Source organism: Odocoileus virginianus, chromosome 9, assembly GCF_023699985.2.
Source record: "Odocoileus virginianus isolate 20LAN1187 ecotype Illinois chromosome 9, Ovbor_1.2, whole genome shotgun sequence".
Lineage (NCBI taxonomy): Eukaryota > Metazoa > Chordata > Mammalia > Artiodactyla > Cervidae > Odocoileus > Odocoileus virginianus.
This window is the reverse complement of record NC_069682.1, coordinates 59,478,780-59,506,584: the sequence shown is the minus strand read 5'-3', so window position 1 is coordinate 59,506,584 and position 27,805 is coordinate 59,478,780. Positions and strand designations below refer to the sequence as shown.

The 27,805-nt window shown below is 39.3% G+C and overlaps 1 protein-coding gene across 2 annotated transcripts in view; it reads left to right on the top strand.

Annotated features, from left to right (window-relative positions):
- The window catches only part of PIGU (phosphatidylinositol glycan anchor biosynthesis class U), a 92,283-nt gene that overhangs the window by 35,202 nt on the left and 29,276 nt on the right, over positions 1-27,805 (top strand). For both annotated transcript variants that reach the window (XM_070472554.1, XM_020889147.2), the window contains exon 7: positions 6,459-6,556. In XM_070472554.1, the coding sequence (XP_070328655.1) occupies positions 6,459-6,556 (98 nt within the window). The remainder of the gene's footprint in view (positions 1-6,458; positions 6,557-27,805) is intronic.

Sequence of the window (27,805 nt, the reverse complement as noted above, 5' to 3'; positions counted from 1 at the left end):
TCGTCCTGTCCTCCCATACTCTGTCATTGTCTACTGCGAGCTCCCTGAGGACAGAGACTATCTGAGTCATCAGTGTTCCGCACTCAGCACAGGCTTGGCATAGAACCGGCACTCCAGAAATGTTTGCATATTGTATTGTTGTTGTTCTGTCTCTGAGTTGTGTCCAACTCTTTGTGACCCCATGGACTGCAGCACACCAGCCTTCCCTGTCCTTCACTATCTCTCGGAGTTTGCTCAAACTCATGTCCATTGAGTCAGTGATGCCATCCAACCTTCTCACCCTCTGCAGCCCTCTTCTCCTGCCCTCAATCTTTCCTGGCATCAGGGTCTTTTCCAGTGAGTTGGCTCTTTGTATCAGGTGGCCAAAGAATTGGAGCTTCAGCATCAGTCCTTCCAATGAATATTCAGGGTTGATTTCCTTTAGGATTGACTGGTTTGATCTCCTTGCAGTCCAAGGGACTCTCAAGAGTGTCTAAAATATTTGAAAACACCTTTTATTTTTATCTTTCCTGACCCTGTCCCAAGCACATTCCATCCTCCTGCCTTCCTAATTCACTTTTCTTGCCTCTTCTAGTTTTTTTAAAAAAACCATGTCAGCCCTGTCTGAGTCTCTTGTGTGCCTCCACACTCCCCCCTCACTGTTGCTCAGACTGTGCGTGTGCGCCATCCACACATGCCCTAGCCTCCCACATACCAGGCTCCTGACTATTGCAGGACACATTTCTGCCCCAAGACCAGAGGCCTCAGTCTTCTAATAGTTTGCTCCACATCCTCTGTGTTGGCCGCCTGCCACAGGTCCTCAACTGCTCTTCTGCAGGGTCTGTTTTATTTAAAAGTCAGAATCTATGGTAAGCGGCTTATGGCTTAGATGGTAAAGAATCTGCCTGCAATGCAGGAGACCTGGGTTTGATCCCTGGGTTGGGAAGATCCCCTGGAGAAGGGAATGGCAACCCACTCCAGTATTCTTGCCTGGAGAATTCCGTGGACAGAAGAGCCTGGAGGGCTACAGTCCATGGGATCTCAAAGAGTCAGACATGACTGAATGACTAACACTACATGTTTCATTACTCTGTATTTTATATTTCGTAAGTTTTCTTTTCTCAAGAACATTGGTCTCAATTAGACTTAAGGTGATCATTTCACAGTATGTAGAAATATCAAATCATTATGTTGTACATCTAAAACTTATGTAATGTTATATGTCAATTATATCTCAATTAAAAAAAAAAAGAAAATTGATTTTCTCCTAAGATTGTTAAAAGAGTTTTCAGGGGAACTCCCTGGTGGTCCAGTGGTTAGGACTTTGCACTTTCACTTCGGAGAGCGTGGGTTTGATCCCTGGTCCAGGAGCTAAAATCCCACATGCTGCACAGTGCAGCCAAATAAAAACAAGATAATTACAAAAATAAAAAGGATTTCGCATGTATCACTGAATGATATTCATTCATTCACCACGTAGGCGAGGTATTGTGCTAAGATGCTAGAGATTCTAAGTTAAGAGAGGTTTATTGCCTTTGATTAACTCACAGACACATGAGAGAAATATTAGCAAATTATCAGAAGAGTGTCAGTACTGAATGAGAGTATTGAATGAGTAAGAAAATGGGCACTGGAATCAGCCGAGTGATCCCGTTACTTAACTTGATACATTATCTTCGTTTCTGTACCTTGATTTCTTCACCTCAAGAGCTTTGACATACAGAGGATAGGTGCCTAGCCCTTAGTAAGTGATGGGTAAATGGTAGCTATACTTAACTATCATTAGCATCTCTGCCTAGGCCTCATAGAGGAAGTAACATTTCAGCTGGTCACTGAAGGATGGGTCTCTACTAGAAAGAGGACAGGGATGGACAGCTAAGAAATAGCCTGAGAACAGACACAGAAGAATGAAAGGGAATGATGTTTTTAGACATTGGAGAATGATCCAGTATAGCAGAAGAACAGAGGATGTGTAGGAGATGGTAAGAGATGAAGCTCGGGAAATAAGACCCAGCTAGTGAAGGGTCTTTTTAAAAATTAATTAATTAATTATTTGGCTGCGCCAGGACTTAGTTGCGGTGCACAGGATCTTTAATCTTTGTAGCTACATGTGGGATCTTTACTTGCAGCATGGGAACTCTTAGTTGGGGCATGTGGGATCTAGTTCTCTGACCAGGGATCGAACCCAGGCCCCCTGCTTTGGGAGTGTGGAGTCTTAGCCACTGGACCGCCAGGGAAGTTCTCAGTGAAGGGTCTTGTTTGCTGTTAGAATTTGGACATAATCTGATAGATGAAATAGAACCCTGAGAATTCTTTTAAGAGGGGCTTGTCACAATCTAAACTGTCTTTTAGAAGTTTCCTTCTGGTACTTCTGTGGAGGATGGATTGGATGGGAGGGAGGTGGGGAGACCACTGAGAAGAAGAACTTGCTAAAAACTGGTGAGAGAAGTTGAGAGTGCGAATTGCAGTGATGGATATTCCAGAGGTGGGTCAGCGTGGTGACTGGTGGAAGGATTGTGAGAGCAGGAGGGTTGAAGAAGAGCTGCAATGTCCAGAGAGCTGCTGATGCCACATACTGGTAGAGGGACTAGCAGAAGGAACAGATTTTTCCTTCCTAATTATTTCATTCAAGGAGAAAGACTGCTTCTTCCTGATCTTGGAAGCAAGTATTCTAAAATTCACAAATCCATTCTTTAGCTGGGAGCAGTTTCTTCTCTCTTCTCTCTTGGGCCTTATAAATAGTTAGCTGCTCCAGACAAATAATTACTGATCTCGGGTGCTTAGGGCAGAAGGTGGCTTTGTTTCTTTCACTCCCTGGAGTCTCTTGCGGGAGAGAGGGGTGAAAGCCATGTGTTTGTTTTCACATTTGTAAGAATGAATGGAGTTGAAACATTACCCCTCCTCTGTTAACAGACACATGGGCCTCTTCTCACTCCCACAGCCATTAATCTCTGTAGAAAACAGTGTTAAATTTAAAAGTTCTTGGGACTTCCTTGGTGCTCCAGTGGTTAAAAATACACCTTCCAGTGCAGGGGACACAGGTTCTATCCCTGGTCAGGGAACTAAGATCCCACATGCCGAGGGGCAGCTAAGCCCATGCACCACAACTGCTGAGCCGATAATGCTCTGCAGCTAGAGAGAAGCCTGTTTGCCGCAATAAAAGATCCTGCATGCTGCAACTAAGACCTGACACAGCTAAATGTTTTTTTTTTTTTCCCCCAAAAAAGTTCATTACAGCTTTCCCCCTCTCTTTGCTGGTTTCCCACAAAATATCATTCACCTTTTTGCACTGGTCAAGGAATTGAGTCCCCCCTAGCTGTTGGTATCCAGAATAGCACCTTGCCCACCACCACCATCTCCCTATCTTAGAATTGACCTGGTTCTGGTTCTAGCTGTGTAACATAGCTTGGCGGGGCACAATCTGTCCCTGCTCAGTCATATGTACAGGTACCGTGGATACAGGCCGTCATGCTGGCATTAGTCAACAACATCCCATTCTATAGAGTTCTCTCCTTGGTCTTTTACTTCCAACTTTCTCCTTTCTCTGCCTTCTTTCCACTTTCTTTCAACCAGGAATTGTTTTCAGCTGGTGAGTTTTGTTGGCTTGAAGTGTGGAGTGCCCAAAGTTATTTTCTCCATCACTCTCTGGTGAAGTAGTCGCTTTCATAACCCTCCCTCTTTCAAGTGGCTCTTAGATGTTCCAAGTATAGATCTTCCTTGATTTATAATGAAGTTATGTCCCAGTAAACCCATCACAGGGTGAACCTAAGTCAAAGCTACATTGGGTGCACCTCACCTATTGAACATTATAGCTTAGTTTAACCTAGCCTACCTTAAATGTGCTCAGAACACCTACATGAGCCTACAGTTGGATGGACAAAATCATCCAACACAAAGCCTATTTTATAATAAAGTGTTGAATATTCATGCAATTTATTGAATCTGTGCTGAAAGTGAAAAGCGGAATAGGTTGTTTAACCTCGAGATTGAGTGGTTGACTGGGAGCTGCGGCTGCTGCTGCCCACCATCACTAGTCTGGGGAAAAGAAAATTCAAAATTAGAAGTATGGTTTCTGCTGAATGCTTATCACTTTTGTACCATAATTAAAAAAAAAAAACAAAAATGCAAGTCAAACCACTGTGCATAGACCACATTAGTGGGCAGAAAAGTCCTATGGAACAGCTCCTTCTGTTTATTTCTGGAGCTGAGTTGGGAGAGGGTAAAATTTTCTGGACTGAGTGGAGTGAATAGTTCCTTCTTTTATGAAACACCTTTGAGAGGTTGTCTGGTTTTTTTTCAGTAAAGTTGACCCCACACTAATAAGAGTGACCATGAACACTGTTATTTGATGAAATATTATCATTATAGATACCAGCCTTGGACCATCAATTGATCTCTACCATTTCTGGGCCACTCTGGAATCTCTGTGGTAAACTGGGTATCTATCTCTAGCTTTGATTTTAGGGTACTCCTTTATCTTAAACCATCTGAAAGGGCATAGCTACTTGGTTTTTAAAAATATATATCAGTTTTTTCTTACATCCATCTAGTTTTTTTAAACTGAAGTATAATTGATTTACAATGTTATAGTTTGCATCTGCTAATCTCAAACTCCTAACTTAACCCTCTGTCATCCCCTTTCCCTCTTTGGTAACAGTAAATTTATTTTCTATGTCTGTGAGTCTTTCTGTTTCATAAATAAGTTCATTTGTGTCATATTTTAGATTCCACATATAAATGATATCATATGGTGTTTGTCTTTCTAACTTCAGTTAGTATGATAATCTCTTGGTCCATTCATGTTGCTGCAGATAGCATTATTTCATTCTTCTTTATGGCTGAGTAGTATTCCATTGAGTGTATATACCACATCTTCTTTATTTTTTATCTGCTGGTGGACATTTAGATTGTTTCCATGTCTTGTAAATAGTGCCGCTATTAATATTGGAGTGCATGTATCTTTTTGAACTAGAGTTTTCTCCAGATATACACCCAGAAGTGGGATTTTTGGATTATATGGCAACTCTATTTTTTAGTTTTTTAAGGAACCTCCATACTGTTTTCCATAGTGGCTGTACCAACTTAGATTTCCACCAACAGTGTAGGAGGGTTCCCTTTTTTCCTCACCCTCTCCAGCAGTTATTATTTGTAGACTTTTTAATGATGGTCCTACTGACCAGTGTGAGGTGGTACCTCATTGTAGTTTTGATTTGCATTTCTCTAATAATTAGTGATGTTGAACTTCTTTTCATGTGTTTGTTGGTCATTTGTATGTCTTCTTTGGAGAAATATCTGTTTAAGTCTTCTGCTCATTTTTTGACATGGGTTTTTTTGTTTTGTTATTAAATTGTGTGAGCTGTTTATATAATTTAGAAATTAATCCCTTGTCAGTTGTATCATTTAGAAATATTTTCTCCCAGTCCGTAGGTTGTCTTTTTGTTTTATTATTTCCTTTGCTGTACAAAAGCTTATAAATTTGATTAGGTCCATTTGTTTATTTTTGCTTTCATTTCTGTTGCCTTGGGAGACAAGATATCAGCTTTTTTCTGAAGACAAAGACAAAGGATCCTTATAGGAAGTTTAGAAAATACAGAGAAGCAAAAATGAAAAATCCCCATAATCCAATCACCCAGAGGAAAACACTGTGAAATTTGTGGCCTAACCATTTAGGTTTTTAAAAAATATATTTATGTTTTTTTTTTTTAAGAGGTTATAGCATGTATCTCTTTTATGATCCTCAATTAATAGAATGTTATAAGTATCTCTCCATGTCATTGAAAATTCTTTATAACATCATATTTAGTAATTCCATAGCGGCCCATTTTATGTAGAGAATAGGGACATTATTAATAAAGATAAATATATTTTAATTTGAAAAAATAAAAAGCATATGACCAAAAGAGAGTACAAAAGGAAAGGATATTATAAAAATAGTGATGGAGTGTTGCAACAATCAAAAGTATAGGTTTCAGGGACTTCCCTGGTGATTCAGTGGCTAGGGATCTGTGCTTCCACTGAGAGGGTCCAGATTTGATCCCTGGTTGGGGAACAAAGGTCCTGCATGCTGCCCAATGCGACCCCCCAAAAGAGTATAGGTTTCACAGCTTTGAATCTCATAAGCAATAATTGTAAGCTTAGTAAACTGTTTAGTTAAATAGGACATGGGTGTTAACAGACTAGATCTTTTTATTCATCTTTGGGCTGAAGTTTTGTAAAATCTTTCCGGGTCTGAAAATTTTACAAGAAATACACCAGTGGTGTTGCTAAAGGTGAGTGGTTTTGACTTTCTTGGTTTCCTTTCCTTAGAAATTAAGCTGAGAAGTTCTCACTCTTGTGAGTTTGCCTACATCCTAGGCACCAGGAGACATTTGACAGATTATTTGACAGCAGTTATGGGAAGTTTCTTGTTGGGGGTACTGGCTGAATTGAATCTTAATTGATGTGCCTGGATTAGACCATGTATTTATTTCTTTTTACAGGTAGTGCCTTCCTCAGTGCTATCTTTCTTGCCTTAGCAACGTACCAATCTCTGTACCCACTCACCTTGTTTGTCCCAGGACTCCTCTATCTCCTTCAGGTAAGCACTTGCTGGTCAGAAGCCAACACTCAGGTGACATTTAATACACAGCATGGTCCTTGCTTAGGGGAAAGAATGGCATGGCACAATAAAAGCTGTGGGACTGGGTCCCCAGTTCATACTTGCTTGCTTCTCCTTGAAAACACAAAGAAACTTGACTAACTTTAAACCAAGTGAACCCCTGGGTAGCCATTCCCTTCTCCAGGGGATCTTCCTGACTCAGGGATCGAACCCAGGTCTCCTGCATTGCAGGCAGATTCTTTATCTGAGCCACCAGGGAACCCCCAATGATCATTATGTTCTAATTATACATATCATTGCAAATGTATTAGTGCATTTCATTTTTATGTTTGTAATTGGGATTCTTGCATTCTTCTTTTTTTTTTTGCCTAATATTCACAGATCCTTCTCTGAGCCCATTTCTTTAACTGTATTTTGTATAACAACACTGCCTTTGTAAGGTTCTTGCATGAATTTAATGTTGTGGGTGTACCTGATGCAATGCCTGGACCGTAGTGGGAGATCAGTAGTTTAGTTGAAGAATGCAAACTGCTAATATTTACTGAGAACTTACTACATGTTGATCACTATGCTGAACACTCTCCAGGCATCATCTCATTTCAACCACAGAAGAACTTTAACAGGTAGGTCATATAAGCTGTATATTCATCTACTAGTAACGATATTAGACACATGCATTGCAGCTAGAATGTATGGCAGTTTAATCACTTGCCCGAGGTCACATGGCCAGCAAGTGACTGCGAAGATGTCAGCTTGGGCAGAGCCTGCTCTCTAAGCATCTGTCTTTTCTACTCAAATAAGAATATACACATCTCCTCAAGAGCAAGTAGCTGCTTATATAGGTCCTGCATGGTTCCAAATCCATTCTTAGAAGGAAACATTTCATGAAAGGGTATGGAGGGCAATGCCATGATTCAAACCAAGAAATGTCTGCTTTCAGAACCCTTGTTCTTAATTATAAAATTTCTGTGCAACTGTTGCTGAAACTGAGTATGTACCTCCATTTATTGAAATAAGCCATGTGTGCTTGTCATTTTAAGTGACTTCATCATGTATCTTTTGGCTGATGTGTACAGTGGCACATGGTTAGCTTAGTCTTTCTCCTATTTGGGGGATTTGAGAGCTGCCCTAGTTGTCACTAATGTAAGTAGTATAGACATTTAATTTCCTTAAGGTGTGTTCTTCCAGGTAAATCTTTGGCACCAAAAGTGTGAGAAATTTTATAGTTTTTTTATGCAGACAACAGTGCTCACCAGAAATCTGGAACCAGTCTGTGGGGCCACCATCAGCGTCTAAAGTGAACCACTTCCTCCCAGGCCACCAGCACTGGCTTTTCAAATTCGGTTTGTGATTGCCAGTTTAATAGCTACATCATCATACTGTGAAGTTATTTTACTTGGACTTGCTTTCTAGATTCTTGTAGAAAGCAGACATCTTCCTACATAACAGTATGTTGTTGGCATTTCCTTTCTTGCTTCATATTTACAGTTTATTCTTTAGAAAGTCTGAGCACCACGAAGAATGCATGCAACCAGAATTTCTGTACAACTATTTATCAAATTAATACTATAAGAATATATTTGCTCAGACACATGAACTGACCAAAAAATTTTAAGTGGCTTGTTAGGCCAAATACTAAATACTATGTTATGTAAAATAGCTCTTATTTAAAACTCAAGGAAATTCTGTCCTGACAGCAATGAACAGTGCGGCTAAGTCATGAAATCTAGCTACTCAGGCAGTCACTTTGTTCAGCCCCTCCCTCCACCAATACGGACTGAGCATCCGGAGTCAGTAAGCTAGGCACTCTGGGAGATAAAAAGCCATTAATAAAGGTTGCCGAGCAGGAAGTCCTGTAGGAAGACAGCTCTGGTAGTAGCCTGGGTTGGATTAGAGTGAGAAGGAGCTGAAGTTGGGAAGGGTTTGGCCATCGTATTAGGTTGAGTCAGAGGGCTTGACTAGGGGTCTAGATCAGTGTCACGGGAAATGGAGAGATGAGGGACTAGATGCAGAATTCTAGGAGGTTGAATTGGCTGTGTGGCAGCTGTGTAAATGTGGTGAACAGGACTGGAAAGAGTGAGATAAACTACAGAACCCATTTATGTAGAAATTATACATACTATATGTGTTTTTATCTAAGTATATGAAGTGGCCTTGAAAGGGAGCAGGACCTTGTGAGGCACAGTAGTACATTTGGAAAATCAATCCAGTGACATCTGGGAAATAAACCCACTTGTTTAAATATGAGGGAGGGAACAGAAGAAAATTATCTTTAGGTGTGAGTTTCACAGAGATCTGTAGGCTCCAAGGAGAGACCCTAGAACTAATGGGTGTGAACTATAAGCAGCCCAGGATAAGGCAGGTCCAGGACAGCCTGGGATGCCTCAAGTGAGTTGAGTTCCTGTGGATCAGTGTGTTTAGGCTACATACTGAATGGCCCCATAGTGGGGAGCTGTAGCAAAGCTCTAAGCATGTGGGTAGCTAACCTCATGGTCTTAAAAATCCCTTTCATCCCCCTAATTGAATTGGATTTGATAACCACAGGAAAGTGATATATCTGCTCTTGAGTTTATATTTTTCTAGAGTTTTTAAAGCCCTCTATAGACACATATATCCATCTAGGAGAGATTATGTCATTTATGTGAGAGCACAGTCTCGACTGGTACATCTTAATGGATGGAGAGCAAAATAGTATTGAAGACTAATGGGGAACTTCCTTTGGTGGTCCAGTGGTTAAGACTTTACACTCCCAATGCAGGGGACTCGGGTTGAGTCCCTTGTCAGGGAACTAGATTCCACACACTGCAACCAAGACCCACACGGCCAAATAAAGAAAAATAATATTAATTATTATTTATTTTTAATTGGAGGATAATTGCTTTGCAATGTTGTGTTGGTTGTTTCTGCCATATATTGACATGAATCAACCCTTGGTGTACACATGTCTCCTCCCTCTTGAACCTCCCTCCCATCTCCCACCCCATCCTACTCCCTCTTGGTTGTCACAGAGCAAGGGTTTGAGCTCCCTGCATCATACAGCAAATTCCCATTGGCTATTTTACCTTTGGTAATATATATGTTACCATATACGGGCTCTTGATTCATCCACCTCACTAGAACTGACTCAAATCTATTCACTTTTATGGCTGGGTAATATTTCATTGTATATCTGTACCACAACTTCTTTATCCATTCATTTGATGATGGACATCTAGGTTGCTTTCATGTCCTGGCTATTGTAAATAGTACTGCAATGAACATTGGGGTACATCTGTCTTTTAGAATGGTTTTCTCAGGGTATATGCCCAGTACTGGGATTGCTGGGTCATATGATAGTTTTATATCTAGTTTCTTTAAAGAACTCTCCATATTATTCTCCATAGTGACTCTATCAATTTACATTCCCACCAGCAGTGCAAGAGGATTCCCTTTTCTCCACATCCTCTCCAGCATTTATTGTTTGTAGATGTTTTGATGATGACCATTCTGACTGGTGTGAGGTCATGGTCATCATTGTTGTTTTGATTTGCATTGCTTTAATAGTGAGCAGTGTTGAGCATCTTTTCATGTGTTTATTAGCCATCTGTACATCTTCTTTGGGGAAATGTCTGTTTAGGTCTTCTGCGCAATTTTTGATTCAGTTGTTTGTTTTAATAATTTTTAAAATGTGACTAAATTTATTATATTCTGAGTATCAAAAGAATAATTACTGCAAGTAATTGTAAAACACTGAGTAAAAGTCTCTGTGTGTATAGTGATGCTCAGAAAAGGGGGGAAGAGAAAAAAATGCATGTGCCATCATTAAAGATGGCTCTTTTATCAATTTTTTTACCCTGAAAATCAATACTTAGAAGAAAAAAACTAAGCAGTTACCCTTTCTTTTTAAAATGAGTTATAATTCTTCCCTAGTTAATGAAGGAAAGTTCTTTACAGAAAACTGCCAGCTTATAACTGCAGAAGGAAGGCTAGAATGGGTAATCATCAGTGAAATGATTAAATCTAGCAAAAATCATCATTGGATGCTAAAATCATTAGATGAAGGATTTTTTGGAGAACAGAGTATTTGCATTTTCGTGGTGCCAAAATAGTACCCCCTCCTACCTCTGAATTATTGGCTAAAAGCAAAGGGAAAATTGAATCTTTACAAAGGAGTGCTGTGGCAGTCACCACCTTAACCAGGTAGTCCAGCTCAGCCTCACTTACGGTGAAACGGCTTGACATGATGTGCTTCATGATGTGATCAATTCAGAGCACACAGCATCAGCTCCAAGATATTTTTACCCAGAATGTTAACTTTCATTAAGCCTTTAAATATGACTTCTGATTTTTAGAAAGTATAAGATCAGAAGCACAAGTTAAATGATACTATCATTTAAACAATGGAAGGAAATAATCAGCCAACCAAAATATAGGACAATCAAACTATAGAGATATAGACAGCTGGTCTGCATCTCTTCAAAAAGTCAATGTTATAAAAAAGAAAAAGTGAAGGGACTGTTCTAGATGAAAGAGACAGTAATTGACTGAAATGGGTGAGTCTTGATTGAACTCTGGTTTTGTAAAAACAGTTATAAAGGATGTTTGGAGGATATTCAGAATATTTTTGAAGATAGATTAGATATTAGATGATTATAGGAAATTGTTGACTTCTTGGATTGAGAAGAGTATTATAGTATATAGGAGCATGTCCTTATTTTTAGAAGCTATATGCAGGAATGTTTGGGGGAGAAATGTCATGTGTAGAACATTCATACACACATAAAAGTTTATATATAGCAGGGTATTAATATTTAATCTAGATGACAGCCATATTGTTGATTATTTTATTATTTTTTCAACTTTTCTGTGTGAGAATTTTATAATGCAAAGGAGAGACATTAGAATACAGACTCTGAAGTTGGCTTGGCTTGGCTTCTGATAAGCTCTGTGACCCTGGAAAGTGACTACTTAACTTCTGTGTGTCTGTTTCGTCATCTGTAAAATGGGGATAATACAGTAGTAGCTACTGAAAAGGGTTAATACATGTCTAGTATGTAGAACAGAGTATTACATGAGTTCAATAGATATTAGTTATGGTTATTAGTATTTAAATGTTCTTAGAAAGGACATGGTCACCAGTGTGGAGATATGTGAGGTGATGGGGAAGAGAGGGCTTCCCTGGTAGCTCAGGAATCCGCCTGCAATGCAGATTTGATTCCTGGTTGATTCCTGGGTCGGGAACATCCCCTGGAGAAGGGATAGGCTACCCACTGCAGTATTCTTGGGCTTCCCTGGTGGCTCAGAATGTAAAGAATCCACCTGCAATGAGGGAGACCTGGGTTTGATCCCTGGGTTGGGAGGATCCCCTGGAGGGGTGGGCAACCCACTCCAGTATTCTTGTCTGGAGAATCCCCATGGACAGAGGAGCGTGGCAGTCTGTGGGGTCACAAAGAGTCAGACATGACTGAGCGACTAAACACAGCACAGGGAGAAGAGAAAATAATTCATTTTTTAGAGTCAAAGGAACTGTAAGCATTAGTTTGAAATTACCCCTTTGACACTGCAAATCTGTCTCCATCCTGCTGGTCGTATTTCTAGAGGGTACAAGAGGCAGGTGGAGGACATGCTTATGTCTGATCAATGCCAGAGGCAAAGCTGTTTTTCTCTTTCCTACATGAGATGCAGAGAGGCTTCATGATCAAAGGCAAGGGATGCTGCAGCTGGCTCCCCATTGAATCACTTCTGAGAATGGTAGTTTGAGCCTATCTGGTCCCTTCCCCCGACTTTACTCTTCTCTGACCTTGGCTTAGGGCCTAGTTTCCAAATTAGAGAAAAGCTTAAAATGTTATGCTCTGATCGCATGCAGAAGAAAACAGCCCTGGAGCACCCAGGACCAAGAGGCTGCAGTGAAGGATGGGCCAAGTGCACAGGACCTCAAGGCTAAAGCTGTGAAGCCGACAGAGGGAGATTCCTGGTGCAGTCAGGGAAGTTTCTATTCCCTTCCTTCCTTTTGCTTGGGCTTCCTTAGAGCGTTTGAGGTCCTTATTTTCTTTGAAAGGGTATAACAGAAACCAGGGTGAAATAACCTTCTGAGTGTTCTTATGGTTTTTGCTTTAATCTGATCTGACCCCTAGAGGCGGAAATGACAACCCCACTCCAGTATTCTTGCCTGAAAAATCCCATGGACAGAGGAACCTGGCGGGCTACAGTTCATGGAGACTCAGAGCTGGACACAAATGAGTCACTGAGCATGCACTCATGCAATCTGACCTCTCTTGTGTTTGAACTGAAAAATTAACCCTGCGATTTCTATATTTCTGGAGCTTGGAGCAGGTCACATGGCACTGGCTTGTACTAAAGAAGCCAAAGCCAGCCAGGTCTTTCTTGATAATAGGGCACTTCCCCAGGCTTTCTGCAGGGCCTTGTTGAGAATTTTCCCCTCTTACTCCTTTCCCAGCCAGTTTCTGTTCATTCGCCTGCTTCCAGGAGGGTGACCAAGGCAGAGGTGGCAGTGCTGTTAGCTTCCTTTCTTTTTGGAACAGGTAAAAATGAGGGTAAGGGGTTGATCATGCATTTGCAATAAACTTTTTGCCGGTTTTATTGCCTCTAATATACCTAATCATGTAAAATATATCTCCTGGGTCTCAGCCTGAGATTCCAAGAGCTTAGATATAAAGGCTTTTGTTAGATTTCAGTTCTCTTTGAGAGTTTTGTTTTTTCTGATAACTGACTTTTTCCTTTTTTCACCATGTCCTAGAAAGAAAATAGTTTCTGTATAGAAAAATGCCTTTCTCCCTAGTACTTTCGAGAGTTGATGGGGAGGGCAATAATTATACATTTCTCACCTTCCTTATTATAGTTTGGCTGTTCCTGAAGCAATCTGAGAATTCTCTTACTTCTCTAAATATTTTTACATGTTAACAATACTGTGACTTCTGGGATATAGGGACACACTGGTTTAATTTTTCAGGTTGAAGGTACACATAGCCCATGGACCACATCTGTCCCACAGATGTGTTTTATGTACCCTTAGTGTTTAATTATATTATTCACTGTCAGTATTTTTAAAATTCATGTTAAAAATGTATATTTCTGACTCCTTTTGGAAAATTGGAAGATCTGGCATTTAGTTTACCTCCTTAGTTTTCCACAGTCCATATGCTTCATCTCTATTACACTTCACTCATTTGTTACACACGTCTGACTTCTCTAGGTATTTGAGTATGTATGTTTATATTCACTGAAAGATCTGGAAACAATGACCAACCCAGTATCAGTGATTATCCTTGGCTCTCAGATTGTAATCTTAACTATTTTTAGCCCCTGAAAGAAACTAGGGTTTCTTAGAGAAATGGCTGACTAGGTTGAGAGCAGGAAGTGTGCAGGATGATCCTGGAACATTGTGTTATCAGAAAACAAGGAAACTGCCAAAGACTCCTGTGGAATCTAAAAAAACAGTACAAATGGATGCGTATGCAAAACAGAAACAGACCCACAGATAATAGAAGAGAAACTTGTGGTTACTAAAGGGGAAGCGGGAAGTGGGGAGGGACAAATTAAGGGCATGAGATTAACAGATACGAACTACTGTATTTAAAATAGATAATCAACAAAGATATACTGTATAGCACAGGGAATTATACTTAATATCTTATAATAACCTATAATGGAATATAATCTGCAGAAATACTGAATCACTATGATGTATACCTAAAACTAGCACAGTATTGTAAATCAGTGTACTTAAATTTAAAAATTTGATACAGCTGTTTTTTTAATGAGCAAGTTTAAAGTATAAAAGAATGCACATTTAGATGTAAAGCTGTTAAGAATTGGAAGGAAGTGAGTACTATAAAAACTAGGAAAAATGGTTACTTTGCAAGGAAGAGGGGATTCTGGTTGGGACAGGGCACAGAGAGAGACTTGGGAAGTGATATGAAGTCTCTGTCTCTCTCGACCTCATGAATGTTTGCTTGATAATCATTCACTAAGTTTTACATTGGTTTTCTGTATTTTGTATTTTACTTTTACAGTGAAAGGTTTTAAAAACTTGATCAGAATGTTTAGATCACCACCCTTCCAACCCTTCCTACCTATGTACTTTTCACTTTAAGGTAGCATTTGCTACTGAGCAAAAAGATAGGTGGGTAAAAGGAATGCTCGTTTGTTCACTGAGAAATTTGTAATGTGGACCTCTAGGTTAAGTTTGGCTGGAGTATTTATAAATAACAAGCCATCAAAGGATTGCCTGAGTTTCTTTTTTCAAAAATTTCAGGTATGCCTTGCTTTAATGTAACAGAAGTAGTTCTAAAAGATTTCTTAATCTTTAATCAAGGCAAGTTTTTATAAATAGACTCAGTAAATATTCCACATTATATTTTCAGAGCTCTGTTCCCCAAAGCAAACCTGATTCTAAGACCAAGTGTTAAAAATTATACCTAAAATTTAGTACACATAATCACAGATTTGCCAGAGGCAAGGAGGGGATCATTTCCTACTCTTAACAACAATAGCACTTTAGGTCCAATAAAGCACTGAAAATGTGGTAGCAAGCAAAAGCTGGAAGGCTCTCATGGGATTCACCAGGTTAGAAAAGCCTATATCTTGGGTATATGCTTCGGAGGTCTACAAAGAGAGCCAGTTTGAACAGTCTACCTGATTCAGTTCTTCATGGCATTCTCACTTCCCAGCTTATTTCTTTTTAAATATCATTTAGCAGGTAGGAAAGGTTTTCGTTTGTTTTTTTTTCCTTTCATGGGTTGTGGTTTCTTCCCTCCCTCCCTTTCTTCCTTTTAGGCTAGATGGCAGTAATTTTCAGGAAGAAGAGAAGATCAAAATTATCAAAGGCAGGTAGAAGTCTAGAAGGGAACTCAGAACCTAGGTGGCTTATTCTTTAAATGTGTCTATGTATGTCTCTTCTTTGTTGAATTATTTTCCATCCCCAGAAATGTGCTGTTTTCTTAAAACTTTTTTCTTTTGGTGCAGCATTGTCAGTAGAACCTTTTGTGATGATGGATATATCGTACATCTGATATTGTCAGTGTAGTAGTCAGGAGCCTCATGTGGCAATTGAACACCTGCAGTATGCTAGTGAGACTGAGAAACTGAATTTTTAATTTTAATTAATTTCCATTAATTTAAACTTAAATAATCACATGTGACTAGGGGACAGCACAGTTTTAAGGTAAGAGTAACCCAGTGGTTAGGACTCTGAGTTCCCTTTGCAGGGGACACAGGGATTTGATAACCTGGCAGGGGTGGGGGACTAATATCCTGCATTAAAAAAAAGAAAAGAGTAGAGCTACGTATGTGCAAGCTTAGAGAGCAGCCATCGGGTTGATCCGTTTCCTTTCCTCTCATGTTTGTTAACACTAATGTTATCTCTGTTCTCTTGACTGACTTCCCATTCTCCTTAAAGTCATTACCATGGACTTATGTATGATGTCTTTATAACTTGTCTTAAAACACTTCCGCATAGGCCATCTGACATACATATGCCAGTTAGTTTCAGCCTCAACTTTAGGGGCAGTGAGTTACTTTGAAGAAGCATCCATGCACTGTGGTACTCAACTAGCTTTGCATCAGAAAGGCCATGCTCCACAAGTGGCTGCCATCTGTGCTTCCATAGCTTGAGCTGCACCTTTGCTGATTACGGCACAGTTAATGTCAGAAGCAGATTGGATTTTTGTTGGTGAGTTAATTGAATGTCAGAAGTAGGCATTCATAGGTGAAATCGAAGTATTCAAAAGAAGTGGAATGGACTAAAACATTTTAGATACTTCCTATATTTGCATGAGGAAGAAATAAGAATGTAGGAAAATCTGTAACTTCTTCTGTTGGAGATGGTGCCTGAGGCTTAGTTCCTAACTGATCCTGTGTCTAGCTTTCTCTTAGGAGATTTCTGGTTACCTAATGCGACCCTTGACGTACTCCTTTCCCGATTTGGAATCATTTTGTTGTTCCATGTCCAGTTCTAACTGTTGCTTCCTGACCTGCATACAGGTTTCTCAAGAGACACGTCAGGTGGTCTGGTATTCTATCTCTTGAAGAATTTTCCACAGTTTATTGTGATCCACACAGTCAAAGGCTTTGGCGTAGTCAATAAAGCAGAAATAGATGTTTTTCTGGAACTCTCTTGCTTTTTCGATGAACCAGTGAATGTTGGCAATTTGATCTCTGGTTCCTCTGCCTTTTCTAAAACCAGCTTGAACATCTGGAAGTTCATGGTTCACGTATTGCTGAAGCCTGGCTTGGAGAATTTTGAGCATTACTTTACTAGCATGTGAGATGAGTGCAACTGTGCGGTAGTTTGAGCATTCTTTGGGATTGCCTTTCTTTGGGATTGGAATGAAAACTGACCTTTTCCAGTCCTGTGGCCACTGCTGAGTTTTCCAAATTTGCTGGCATATTGAGTGTAGCACTTTTACAGCATCATCTTTTAGGATTTGAAATAGCTCAACTGGAATTCCATCACATCCACTAGCTTTGTTCATAGTAATGCTTTCTAAGCTGGAAGAAGCACAAGCTGGAATCAGGATTGCCAGGAGAAATATCAGTTACCTCAGATATGCAGATGACATCACCCGTGTGGCAGAAAGTGAAGGTGATCTGAAAAGCCTCTTGATGAAAGTGAAAGAGGAGAGTGAAAAAGCTGGCTTAAAGCTTAACATTTAGAAAACTAAGATCATGGCATCTGGTCCCATCACTTCATGGGAAATAGATGGGGAGACAGTGGAAACAGACTTTATTTTTTTTGAGCTCCAAAATCACTGCAGATGGTGACTGCAGCCATGAAATTAAAAGACGCTTACTCCTTGGAAGAAAAGTTATGACCAACCTAGACAGCATATTGAAAAGCAGAAACATTACTTTGTCAACGAAGGTCCATCTGGTCGAGGCTATTGTTTTTCCAGTGGTCGTGTATGGATGTGAGAGTTGAACTATAAAGAAAGCTGAGCACAGAAAAATTGATGCTTCTGAACTATGGTGTTGGAGAAGACTCTTGAGAGTCCCTTGGACTGCAAGGAGATCCAACCAGTCCATCCTAAAGGAGATCAGTCCTAGGTGTTCACTGGAAGGACTGATGCTGAAGCTGAAACTCTAGTACTTTGGCCACCTCATGCAAAGAGTTGACTCGTTGGAAGAAGCCCTGATGCTGGGAGGGACTGGGGGCAGGATAAGGGGATGACAGAAGATGAGTTGGTTGGATGGCATCACTAACTTGATGGACATGAGTTTGAGTAAACTCCGGGAGTTGGTGATGGACAGGGAGGCCTGGTGTGCTGCGATTCATGGGGTTGCAAAGAGTCAAGACACGACTGAGCGACTGAACTGAACTGAACTGACTGAATTCGATCCTAAGGGCACCAGAACCTTGTCTCTGGGATATTGTCACTTCTGCCTTGAGTGAACCTTTCTTGCAAATGGTGATTGGAACAACTGATAGGGGAGACAGCTGGGACTTGATCAGCCTTTTACAGTAGTTTGTGTGAACTGTTGTGTGCTTGCTTGCTAATCGATATTTGTTTAATGAATGTTGCTAAGTGTGCCAGAATCTAGGCTGAAACTTGCTTTTTTTTTGTGGTGAGATCCTAGAGGAGGAGCTAACCCTTACACATCTGAAACTTTTCAAGGCAGCTGTCAAGAACCTATGAGTAATAACCAAAATGGCCACTGAATTGCATGCTTGAAGTAGTTAAATGTGTAGCACCATATGTTTAAGGTATACAGTACAGAGATTGAATTGCATACATCATGAAATGATTACCATAATATGTTCAGTAAACATCATCATCATCTCATACAGATACAAAAGAAAAAATATTTTTTCCCTTGTGATGAGAACTTTTAGGATTTACTCCCTTAACAACTTATACAACATCCAGTGGTGTTAATTATATTTATCATGTTGTACATTACATCCCTAGGACTTATTTATCTTATAACTGGAAGTTTGTACCTTTTGATTATCTTCATCCAGTTCTCCCTTCCCTATTCCCCACTCTGGTGACTACAAATCTGATCTCTTTTGCTATGAGTTTGTTTTTTTGTTTCTTTTTGAAGTACAGTTGACCTACAACACTATGTTCATCTCTGGCCCACAGCATAGTGATTCCATATTTCTATACATTACAAAATGATTACCATGGCTGTTTGTATGTTAGTTGTATACCCTGATAACTTCACTGAATTATCTTATTGTTTGTTATTTTTATCATGACTAGTTGTTGCATGTATCTAGATACTGATCTTAGTTATTTAAGCTGTTTGTGATACACTATCAATAGCTTTCCTTACCTTAACTAACCTTAAATTTTTGTAACAAACCCAACCTAGTCATAATACAACGTTATGGTAATCGTTTTCATGTGTTGCTGAGTTAGACAGTATTGCACTTAGCATTTTTGCTTTTGTGTTGGTAGTTGATTTTAGTAGCAAGGTTATATTTGCTGTGAAAGTGTTAATGTAAGATTACACCTGCTTCTTGAATGTTGGTAGGATTTTCCTGTAAAACTGGCTTGACCTGCTCTTTTTTTCTAATGGGAAAAAATTTCATTGCTAATTCATTTTCTTAAATGGTTATAGGACCATTCAAATATTAAATTTCTTCTTGAATTGTTTTTTTTTTCCCTCAATTTTTTATTTCATGCTTTCAGGAAATTTGTAAGGTAGTGTAATAAAGACCCTTTATTTTCTAGTTACCATTTGTATAACTCTTTGTAGATGTATAGATTTCTTTTCCTTTTGTTTTTTTTCCCCTGACCTGTTTGCAGGCAAGTTACAAACAAGAAATATCAGTCCTAAATACTCAGTCAATAACTAACTCTTAAGAACTAGAGCATTCTTCTATGTAATCATAGTACTATTAGCGCACCCAAGATTAGCTTTCAAAGACTAATATTATCTAATGTATACATTCAAATTCCCCAGTTTATTCATGATTTACAGCATTTTGGGGGAGAAGTGGGGTTCAAGGTCTAGTCAAGGGTCATTGTCATTTCCTTTATCTCTACCTTTTTTTTTTTTTTAAATAACACCAGCATTTTAAGTTAACCATTTGAATTACTTATATTTCCATAGACTGTGTCTATTTTGCCTGTTTTTAAATACATTAGCATATTTCTAAGAGCTGACTTTTGGCTTCTTGAGTCCTTAGAGGTTTCCACTTTGGTTTCAGACAAATGCAGGAAAGTGGATATCACAATATATCAAGTTACATGAATTTTTTGGTTTTCCAGTATATAATAAAAGTTATGTTTATACTATCTGTAGTCTATTAAAAGTACAATATCATTATGTCTAAAAACATGTACATATCTTAATTTAAAAATATTTTACTGAGATTTCCCTGGCAGTCCGGTGGTTAAGATTGCATGCTTCCATTGCAGAGGGCCCAAGTTTGATCCCTGGTCAGGAAACTAAGATCCCACAGGCTGCGGCATGGGCCAAAAAAAGAAATCTTTATTGCTAAAATATGCAAACCATCATCTGAGCCTTCAGTGAATCAGTCTTTTTGCTATGTAAGGTGTTGATGGCTGCAGACTGATCAGGGTTATGGTTGCTGAAGCTGGGGGTGAATTGACAGTTTCTTAAAATGAGACAACGAATGAAGTTTGCCAACAAACACCAGTTAACTAGTACTTTCAGAAGCAATTACTCTGTAGCATGCAATGTTGTTTGATAACATTTTATCCACAGTAGAACTTCTTTCAAAATGGGAGTCAGTTCTGTCAAACCTTGCTACTGCTTTATCAACTAAGTTTATGTAGCATTCTAAGTCTTTATTGTCATTTCAATATGCTTCACGGCATCTTCACCAGGAGTAGATTCAGTCTCAAGAAACCACTTTCTTTGCTCATCCATGAGAAACAACTCATCTGATCAAGTTTTATCATGAGATTGCAGCAGTTCAGTCCCATCTTCAGGCTCCACTTCTAGTCGTCTTGCTGTTTCTGCCACCTCTACAGTTACTTTCTCTACTGAAGACCTGAAGGCCTCTAAGTCCTCTATGAGGGTTGGAGTCAGCTTCTTCCAGACTTCTATCAATTTTGATATTTTGACCTCCCCATGAATCTTGAATATTCTTACTGATCTAGAATCCTTTCCAGATGGTTTTCAATTCACTTTGCCTAGATCCAAAAGAGAAATCACTATCTGTGGCAGCTATAGGCTTACAAAATGTTTTTCTTTTTTTAAGTAATTTTATTTACTTATTTTAATTTTTGGCTTTGCTGGGTCTTCATTGCTTAGTGGATTTTTCTCTAGTTGCAGCTAGCAGATCTCTCTCTAATTGTGGTGCTCAGGCTTCTTTTTGCGGTGGCTTATCTTCTCCTCTCTTCACCTAGAGCCTGCAGAGCACAGGCTCTAGGTGCATAGGCTTCAGTAGTTGCAGCTCCTGGGCTCTAGAGTACAGGCTCAGTAGTTGTGGCACATGGGATTAGTTGCTTCATGGCATGTGGCATCTTCCCGTACCAGGGATTGAACCCATGTGTCTCCTGCATTGGCAGGCAGATCCTTTGCCACTGAGTCACCAGGGAAGCCCCCAAAATGTATTTCTTATATAATAAGATTTGAAAGTTGAAATGACTCCTTGATCCATGGGATGCAAAGTGGATGTGTGGTGAAAGTGAAAGTCACTCAGTCCAGCTCTTTGCGACCCCATGGACTATACAGTCCAAGGAATTCTCCAGGCCAGAATACAGGAGTGGGTAGCCATTCCCTTCTCCAGGGGATCTTCCCAACCCAGGTCTCCTGCATTGCAGGCAGATTCTTTACCAGCTGAGCCACCAGGGAAGCCCAGAGATTGTGGAGTGAGTAGCCTAGCCCTTCTCCAGTGGATCTTCCCAACCCAGGAATCCAACCGGGATCTCCTGCATTGCAAGTGGATTCTTCACCAACTACCAGGAAAGCCCCATGCATGTGTGTTAGCAGGCTTGCAAAGAACATTAATCTCGTTGTTCATCTCTATCAGAGTTCTTGTATGACCAGGTGCATTGTCAATGAGCAGTAATATTTTGAAAGGAAACCTTTTTTTTTTCTGAGCAGTAGGTCTCAAAAATAGACTTAACATATTCAGTAAACCATACTGTAAAGAGATGTGCTGTCATCCAGTCTTTGTTTCCATTTGTAGAAAGAGTGTTTGCAAAGTCAATTTAGAATCATTTTTAAGGGCCCTAGGATTTGAGGAATGGTAGATGAACATTGTCTTCAACTTAGTCACCAGCTGCATTAGCCCCTAATAAGAGAACTGGCCTGATCTTTGAAGCTTTGGAGCCAGGCATTGACTTCTCTCTAACTGTGAATGTCCTAGATGGCATCTTCCTGCAGTGTGAGTCTGTTTCGTCTACATTAAAAATCTGTTGTTTAGTGTAGCCACCTTCATTAATTCTCTTAGGTAGATCTTCTGGATGATTTGTTGGAGCTTCTACATCAACACTTGTGGCTTCACCTTGCACTTCTGTTACAGAGATGGACTTCTCTCCTTAAACTTGATGAACCAATCTCTGCTAGCTTCAAACTTTTCTTCTACAGGTTTGTCTCCTCTCTTAGCCTTCATAGAATTAAAGAGAGTTGGGCCTTGCTCTGGATGGTGCTTTGGCTTAAGGCATTGTTGTGGCTGGTCTGCACATCAGCAGTAAGGTTGTTTTGCATTCTTATCATTTGTGAATTCACTGGAGTAGTGCTTTTCATTCCTTTCAAGAACTTTACCTTTGGATACACAGCTCGGTTAACTGTTCGGTGCAAGAGGCCCAGCTTCACCCTATCCCAGCTTTTGATGTGCCTTCCTTAATTATGTGTACCTTTTGATTGTGGCTCAGCTGGTAAAGAATCTGCCTGCAGTGCGGGAGACCTGGGTTCGATCCCTGGGTTGGGGAGTTTCCATGGAGAAGGGAAAGGCTACCCACTTCAGTATTCTGGCCTAGAGAATTCCATGGACTGTACAGTCCATGGATCGCAAAGAGTCGGACACAACTGAGCGACTTTCACTTTTGGTTTTAAGTAAGAAACGTGCAATACTTCCTTTGACTTGAACACTTAGAGGCCATTGTAGGGTTATTAGTTGGCTTAATTTTGGTATTATTATGTCTCAGGGGAATAGGGAGGCCTGAGAAGAGGGAGAGAAATGGGAACAGTTGGTGAGCGGAGCAGTCAGAATACACACAACATTTATGTGAGCAGAACAATCAGAATATACACAACATTTATAAGTTAAGTTCTCCTCTTGTATGGGTGTGTTCACCTAGACAGTTATAATAGTAACATCAAAGACTCCTGATCACAGATCTCCATAACAAACATAATAATGATGGAAAAGTTTGAAATGTTGCAAGAATTGCTGGATGTGACACAGAGACACAAAGTAAGCAAATGCTTTTGGATAAATGGTGCCCATAGGGTTGCCACAGACCTTCAGTTTGTGATAAACAGTGTCTGTGAAATCTATGAAGTGAAGTATGCCAAAGCGCAATAAAAAAAAAAAAGAAGTAAAAAAAAAAAAAAGCATGCCTGTGTCGTTACTTTGTTTTCTGTTTCCACAGATTCTACTCTTACCTTTATTATTTCCTTCCTTCTTTTGAAGTTTATTCTGTTCTTTTTCTAAAATCTTAAAATGGATGTTTATTTATTTTCAGCCTTGTATTCAAAAATAAGTTTATATGGGGATTTCCCTGGTGGTCCAGTGGCTAGGACTTCATGCTTCCACTGCAGGGGGGCACAGGTTCAATCCCTGGTCAGGGAACTGAGATCTCATAAGCCACACTGTGCAACCACACACACACAAAAAGTACTTCCCTCAGAGTGCTGTTTTACCTACCCAAGATATTTCATAACCATTAATTTCTAATATCAGAGCTTTCTATTATCATTCCTTCTTTGACTCCTGAGTTATTTACAAAAGTGTTTAAAATTTTCCTAATGTGTTTTTAGATTATCTTTTTATTAATGATTTTGATCAATTACATTATGGTCAGAGAATGGGGTCTGTATGGTACAGATTCTTTATTTAAAGTTTGTAGATATCGCTTTGTGGCCTGATTAAGGTATATGGTCTTTGTTTTTTTTAAGCTGTGTCAGGTCTTAGTTGTGGCATGTGGGCTGTTTGTTGTGTCGTGCAGGGCCTTTCACTGCAGCACATAGACTCCAGTTGTGACTGACAGGCTCAGTAATTGCAGTGGTTGGGCTTAGATGCTCTGTGGCATGTGGAAGCTTAGCTCCCTGACCAGGCATTGAACACGAATCCCCTGCATTGCAAGGTGGATTCTTTTTTTTTTTTTTTTTTCATTTATTTTTATTAGTTGGAGGCTAATTACTTTACATCATTACAGTAGTTTTTGTCATACATTGAAATGAATTAGCCATGGATTTACATGTATTCCCCATCCCAGTCCCCCCTCCCACCTCCCTCTCCACCCGATCCCTCTGGGTCTTCCCAGTGCACCAGGCCCGAGCACTTGTCTCATGCACCCAACCTGGGCTGGTGATCTGCTTCACCCTAGATAATATACATGTTTCAATGCTGTTCTCTTGAAACATCCCACCCTCGCCTTCTCCCAGAGTCCACAAGTCTGTTCTATACATCTGAGTCTCTTTTTCTGTTTTGCATATAGGGTTATCGTTACCATCTTTCTAAAGTCCATATATATGTGTTAGTATACTGTAATGGTCTTTATCTTTCTGGCTTACTTCGCTCTGTATAATGGGCTCCAGTTTCATCCATCTCATTAGAACTGATTCAAATGAATTCTTTTTAATGGCTGAGTAATATTCCATGGTGTATATGTACCACAGCTTCCTCATCCATTCGTCTGCTGATGGGCATCTGGGTTGCTTCCATGTCCTGGCTATTATAAACAGTGCTGCGATGAACATTGGGGTGCACGTGTCTCTTTCAGATCTGGTTTCCTTGGTGTGTATGCCCAGAAGTGGGATTGCTGGGTCATATGGCAGTTCTATTTCCAGCTTTTTAAGAAATCTCCACACTGTTTTCCATAGTGGCTGTACTAATTTGCATTCCCACCAACAGTGTAAGAGGGTTCCCTTTTCTCCACACCCTCTCCAGCATTTATTGCTTGTAGACCTTTGGATAGCAGCTATCCTGACTGGCGTGTAATGGTACCTCATTGTGGTTTTGATTTGCATTTCTCTGATAATGAGTGATGTTGAGCATCTTTTCATGTGTTTGTTAGCCATCTGTATGTCTTCCTTGGAGAAATGTCTATTGAGTTCTTTGGCCCATTTTTTGATTGGGTCATTTATTTTTCTGGAGTTGAGCTGGAGGAGTTGCTTGTATATTTTTGAGATTAATCCTTTGTCTGTTGCTTCGTTTGCTATTATTTTCTCCCAGTCTGAGGGCTGTCTTTTCACCTTGCTTATAGTTTCCTTTGTTGTGCAAAAGCTTTTAAGTTTCATTAGGTCCCATTTGTTTATTTTTGCTTTTATTTCTAAAATTCTTGGATGTGGGTCATAGAGGATTCTGCTGTGATTTATGTCGGAGAGTGTTTTGCCTATGTTCTCCTCTAGGAGTTTGATAGTTTCTGGTCTTACATTTAGATCTTTAATCCATTTTGAGTTTATTTTTGTGTATGGTGTTAGAAAGTGTTCTAGTTTCATTCTTTTACAGGTGGTTGACCAGTTTTCCCAGCACCACTTGTTAAAGAGGTTATCTTTTTTCCATTGTATATCCTTGCCTCCTTTGTCGAAGATAAGGTGACCATAGGTTCGTGGATTTATCTCTGGGCTTTGTATTCTGTTCCATTGATCTATATTTCTGTCTTTGTGCCAGTACCATACTGTCTTGATGACTGTGGCTTTGTAGTAGAGTCTGAAGTCATGCAGATTGATTCCTCCAGTTCCATTCTTCTTTCTCAGGATTACTTTGGCTATTCGAGGTTTTTTGTATTTCCATACAAATTATGAAATTATTTGTTCTAGTTCTGTGAAAAATACCGTTGGTAGTTTGATAGGGATTGCATTGAACCTATAGATTGCTTTGGGTAGTATAGCCATTTAGACGATATTGATTCTTCCAATCCATGAACACGGTATATTTCTCCATCTGTTTGTGTCCTCTTTGATTTCTTTCATCAGTGTTTTATAGTTTTCTATGTATAGGTCTTTTGTTTCTTTAGGTAGATATACTCCTAAGTATTTTATTCTTTTTGTTGCAATGGTGAATGGTATTGTTTCCTTAATTTCTCTTTCTGTTTTCTCATTGTTAGTGTATAGGAATGCAAGAGATTTCTGTGTGTTAATTTTATATCCTGTAACTTTACTGTATTCATTGATTAGCTCTAGTAATTTTCTGATAGAGTCTTTAGGGTTTTCTATGTAGAGGATCATGTCATCTGCAAACAGAGAGAGTTTCACTTCTTCTTTTCCTATCTGGATTCCTTTTACTTCTTTTTCTGCCCTGATTGCTGTGGCCAACACTTCCAAAACTATGTTGAATAGTAGTGGTGAGAGTGGGCACCCTTGTCTTGTTCCTGATTTCAGGGGAAATGCTTTCAATTTTTCACCATTGAGGGTGATGCTTGCTGTGGGTTTGTCATATATAGCTTTTATTATGTTGAGGTATGTTCCTTCTATTCCTGCTTTCTGGAGAGTTTTAATCATAAATGGATGTTGAATTTTGTCAAAGGCTTTTTCTGCATCTATTGAGATAATCATATGGTTTTTATCTTTCAATTTGTTAATGTGGTGTATTACATTGATTGACTTGCAGATATTAAAGAATCCTTGCATTCCTGGGATAAAGCCCACTTGGTCATGATGTATGATTTTTTTAATATGTTGTTGGATTCTGTTTGCTAGAATTTTGTTAAGGATTTTTGCATCTATGTTCATCAGTGATATTGGCCTGTAGTTTTCTTTTTTTGTGGCATCTTTGTCTGGTTTTGGAATTAGGGTGATGGTGGCCTCATAGAATGAGTTTGGAAGTTTACCTTCTTCTGCAATTTTCTGGAAGAGTTTGAGTAAGATAGGTGTTAGCTCTTCTCTAAATTTTTGGTAGAATTCAGCTGTGAAGCCATCTGGTCCTGGGCTTTTGTTTGCTGGAAGATTTCTGATTACAGTTTCGATTTGCAAGGTGGATTCTTAACCACTGGACCACCAGGGAAGTGCCTGTGGTCAGTTTTTACTAATCCCCCAAAATGTTTTATGGAGAAGGCAATGGCAACCCACTCCAGTACTCTTGCCTGAAAAATCCCGTGGACGGAGGAGACTGGTAGGCTGCACTCCATGGGGTCGCTAAGAGTTGGACACGACTGAGCGACTTCACTTTCACTTTTCACTTTCATGCATTGGAGAAGGAAATGGCAACCTACTCCAGTGTTCTTGCCTGGAGAATCCCAGGGGTGGGGGAGCCTGGTGGGCTGCTGTCTATGGGGTTGCACAGAGTTGGACACAACTGAAGCGACTTAGCAGCAGTAGCAGCAAAATGTTTTAAATGAATGTGAATTCTCCAAGCATACTGTTTTATATAAATGTATTTTTTTAAATACCTCTTTGGATCTTTAATATCCATCAGCAATATTTTATAGTTTATTTATTACATATGTTATAGTATGCATACCTTGTACTTAACATTTGTTAATTTTATTTTTAAGTATTTTTTCTCTTTTACACTATAATGAATTCTGCTTAATTTCAATTTTGAATTGCTCATTAAGGTATATAGAAATGCAGCTGATCTGGGTATATTAATCTGTTAGTATGGGATGTTACATTAATTGATTTTTCAGGTGTTAAATCAACTGTGGTGGACTAATGTTAATAACAGTCCCTTTGAGTATGATCAAAACCAGTGACTTGCTTCTGATAAATAGAATACTGTAAATATGACTCAATGTATGGAATTATAAATGTGTTTGTTTTGTAAGATCTTATGTGAACAAGTTCATGAAGTGTGCTGTTCATATTTCTATTTCATTATGATTTTTGTCTATTAGATCTACTAGTTATGCATTGATGGTGGATTTGTGTATTTTTCCTCTGTAACTCTGTCCGTGTTTGTTCTATATATTTTGAGGTTGTGTTATTAGGTACATACAAGTTTAGAACTGTAATATCTTTCTGATGACACTTTTATCATGATAGAACATCTTTATCTCTACAATACTTTTTATGTTAAAGTCTATTTTTTTTTTAATTTTAAGTCTATTTTATCTGGTAACAATAACCAAACTAATTTTCTTTTGGTTAGTGTTTACCTAAGCTCAGAAGGTAAAGAATCTGCCTGCAAGTTGGGAAACC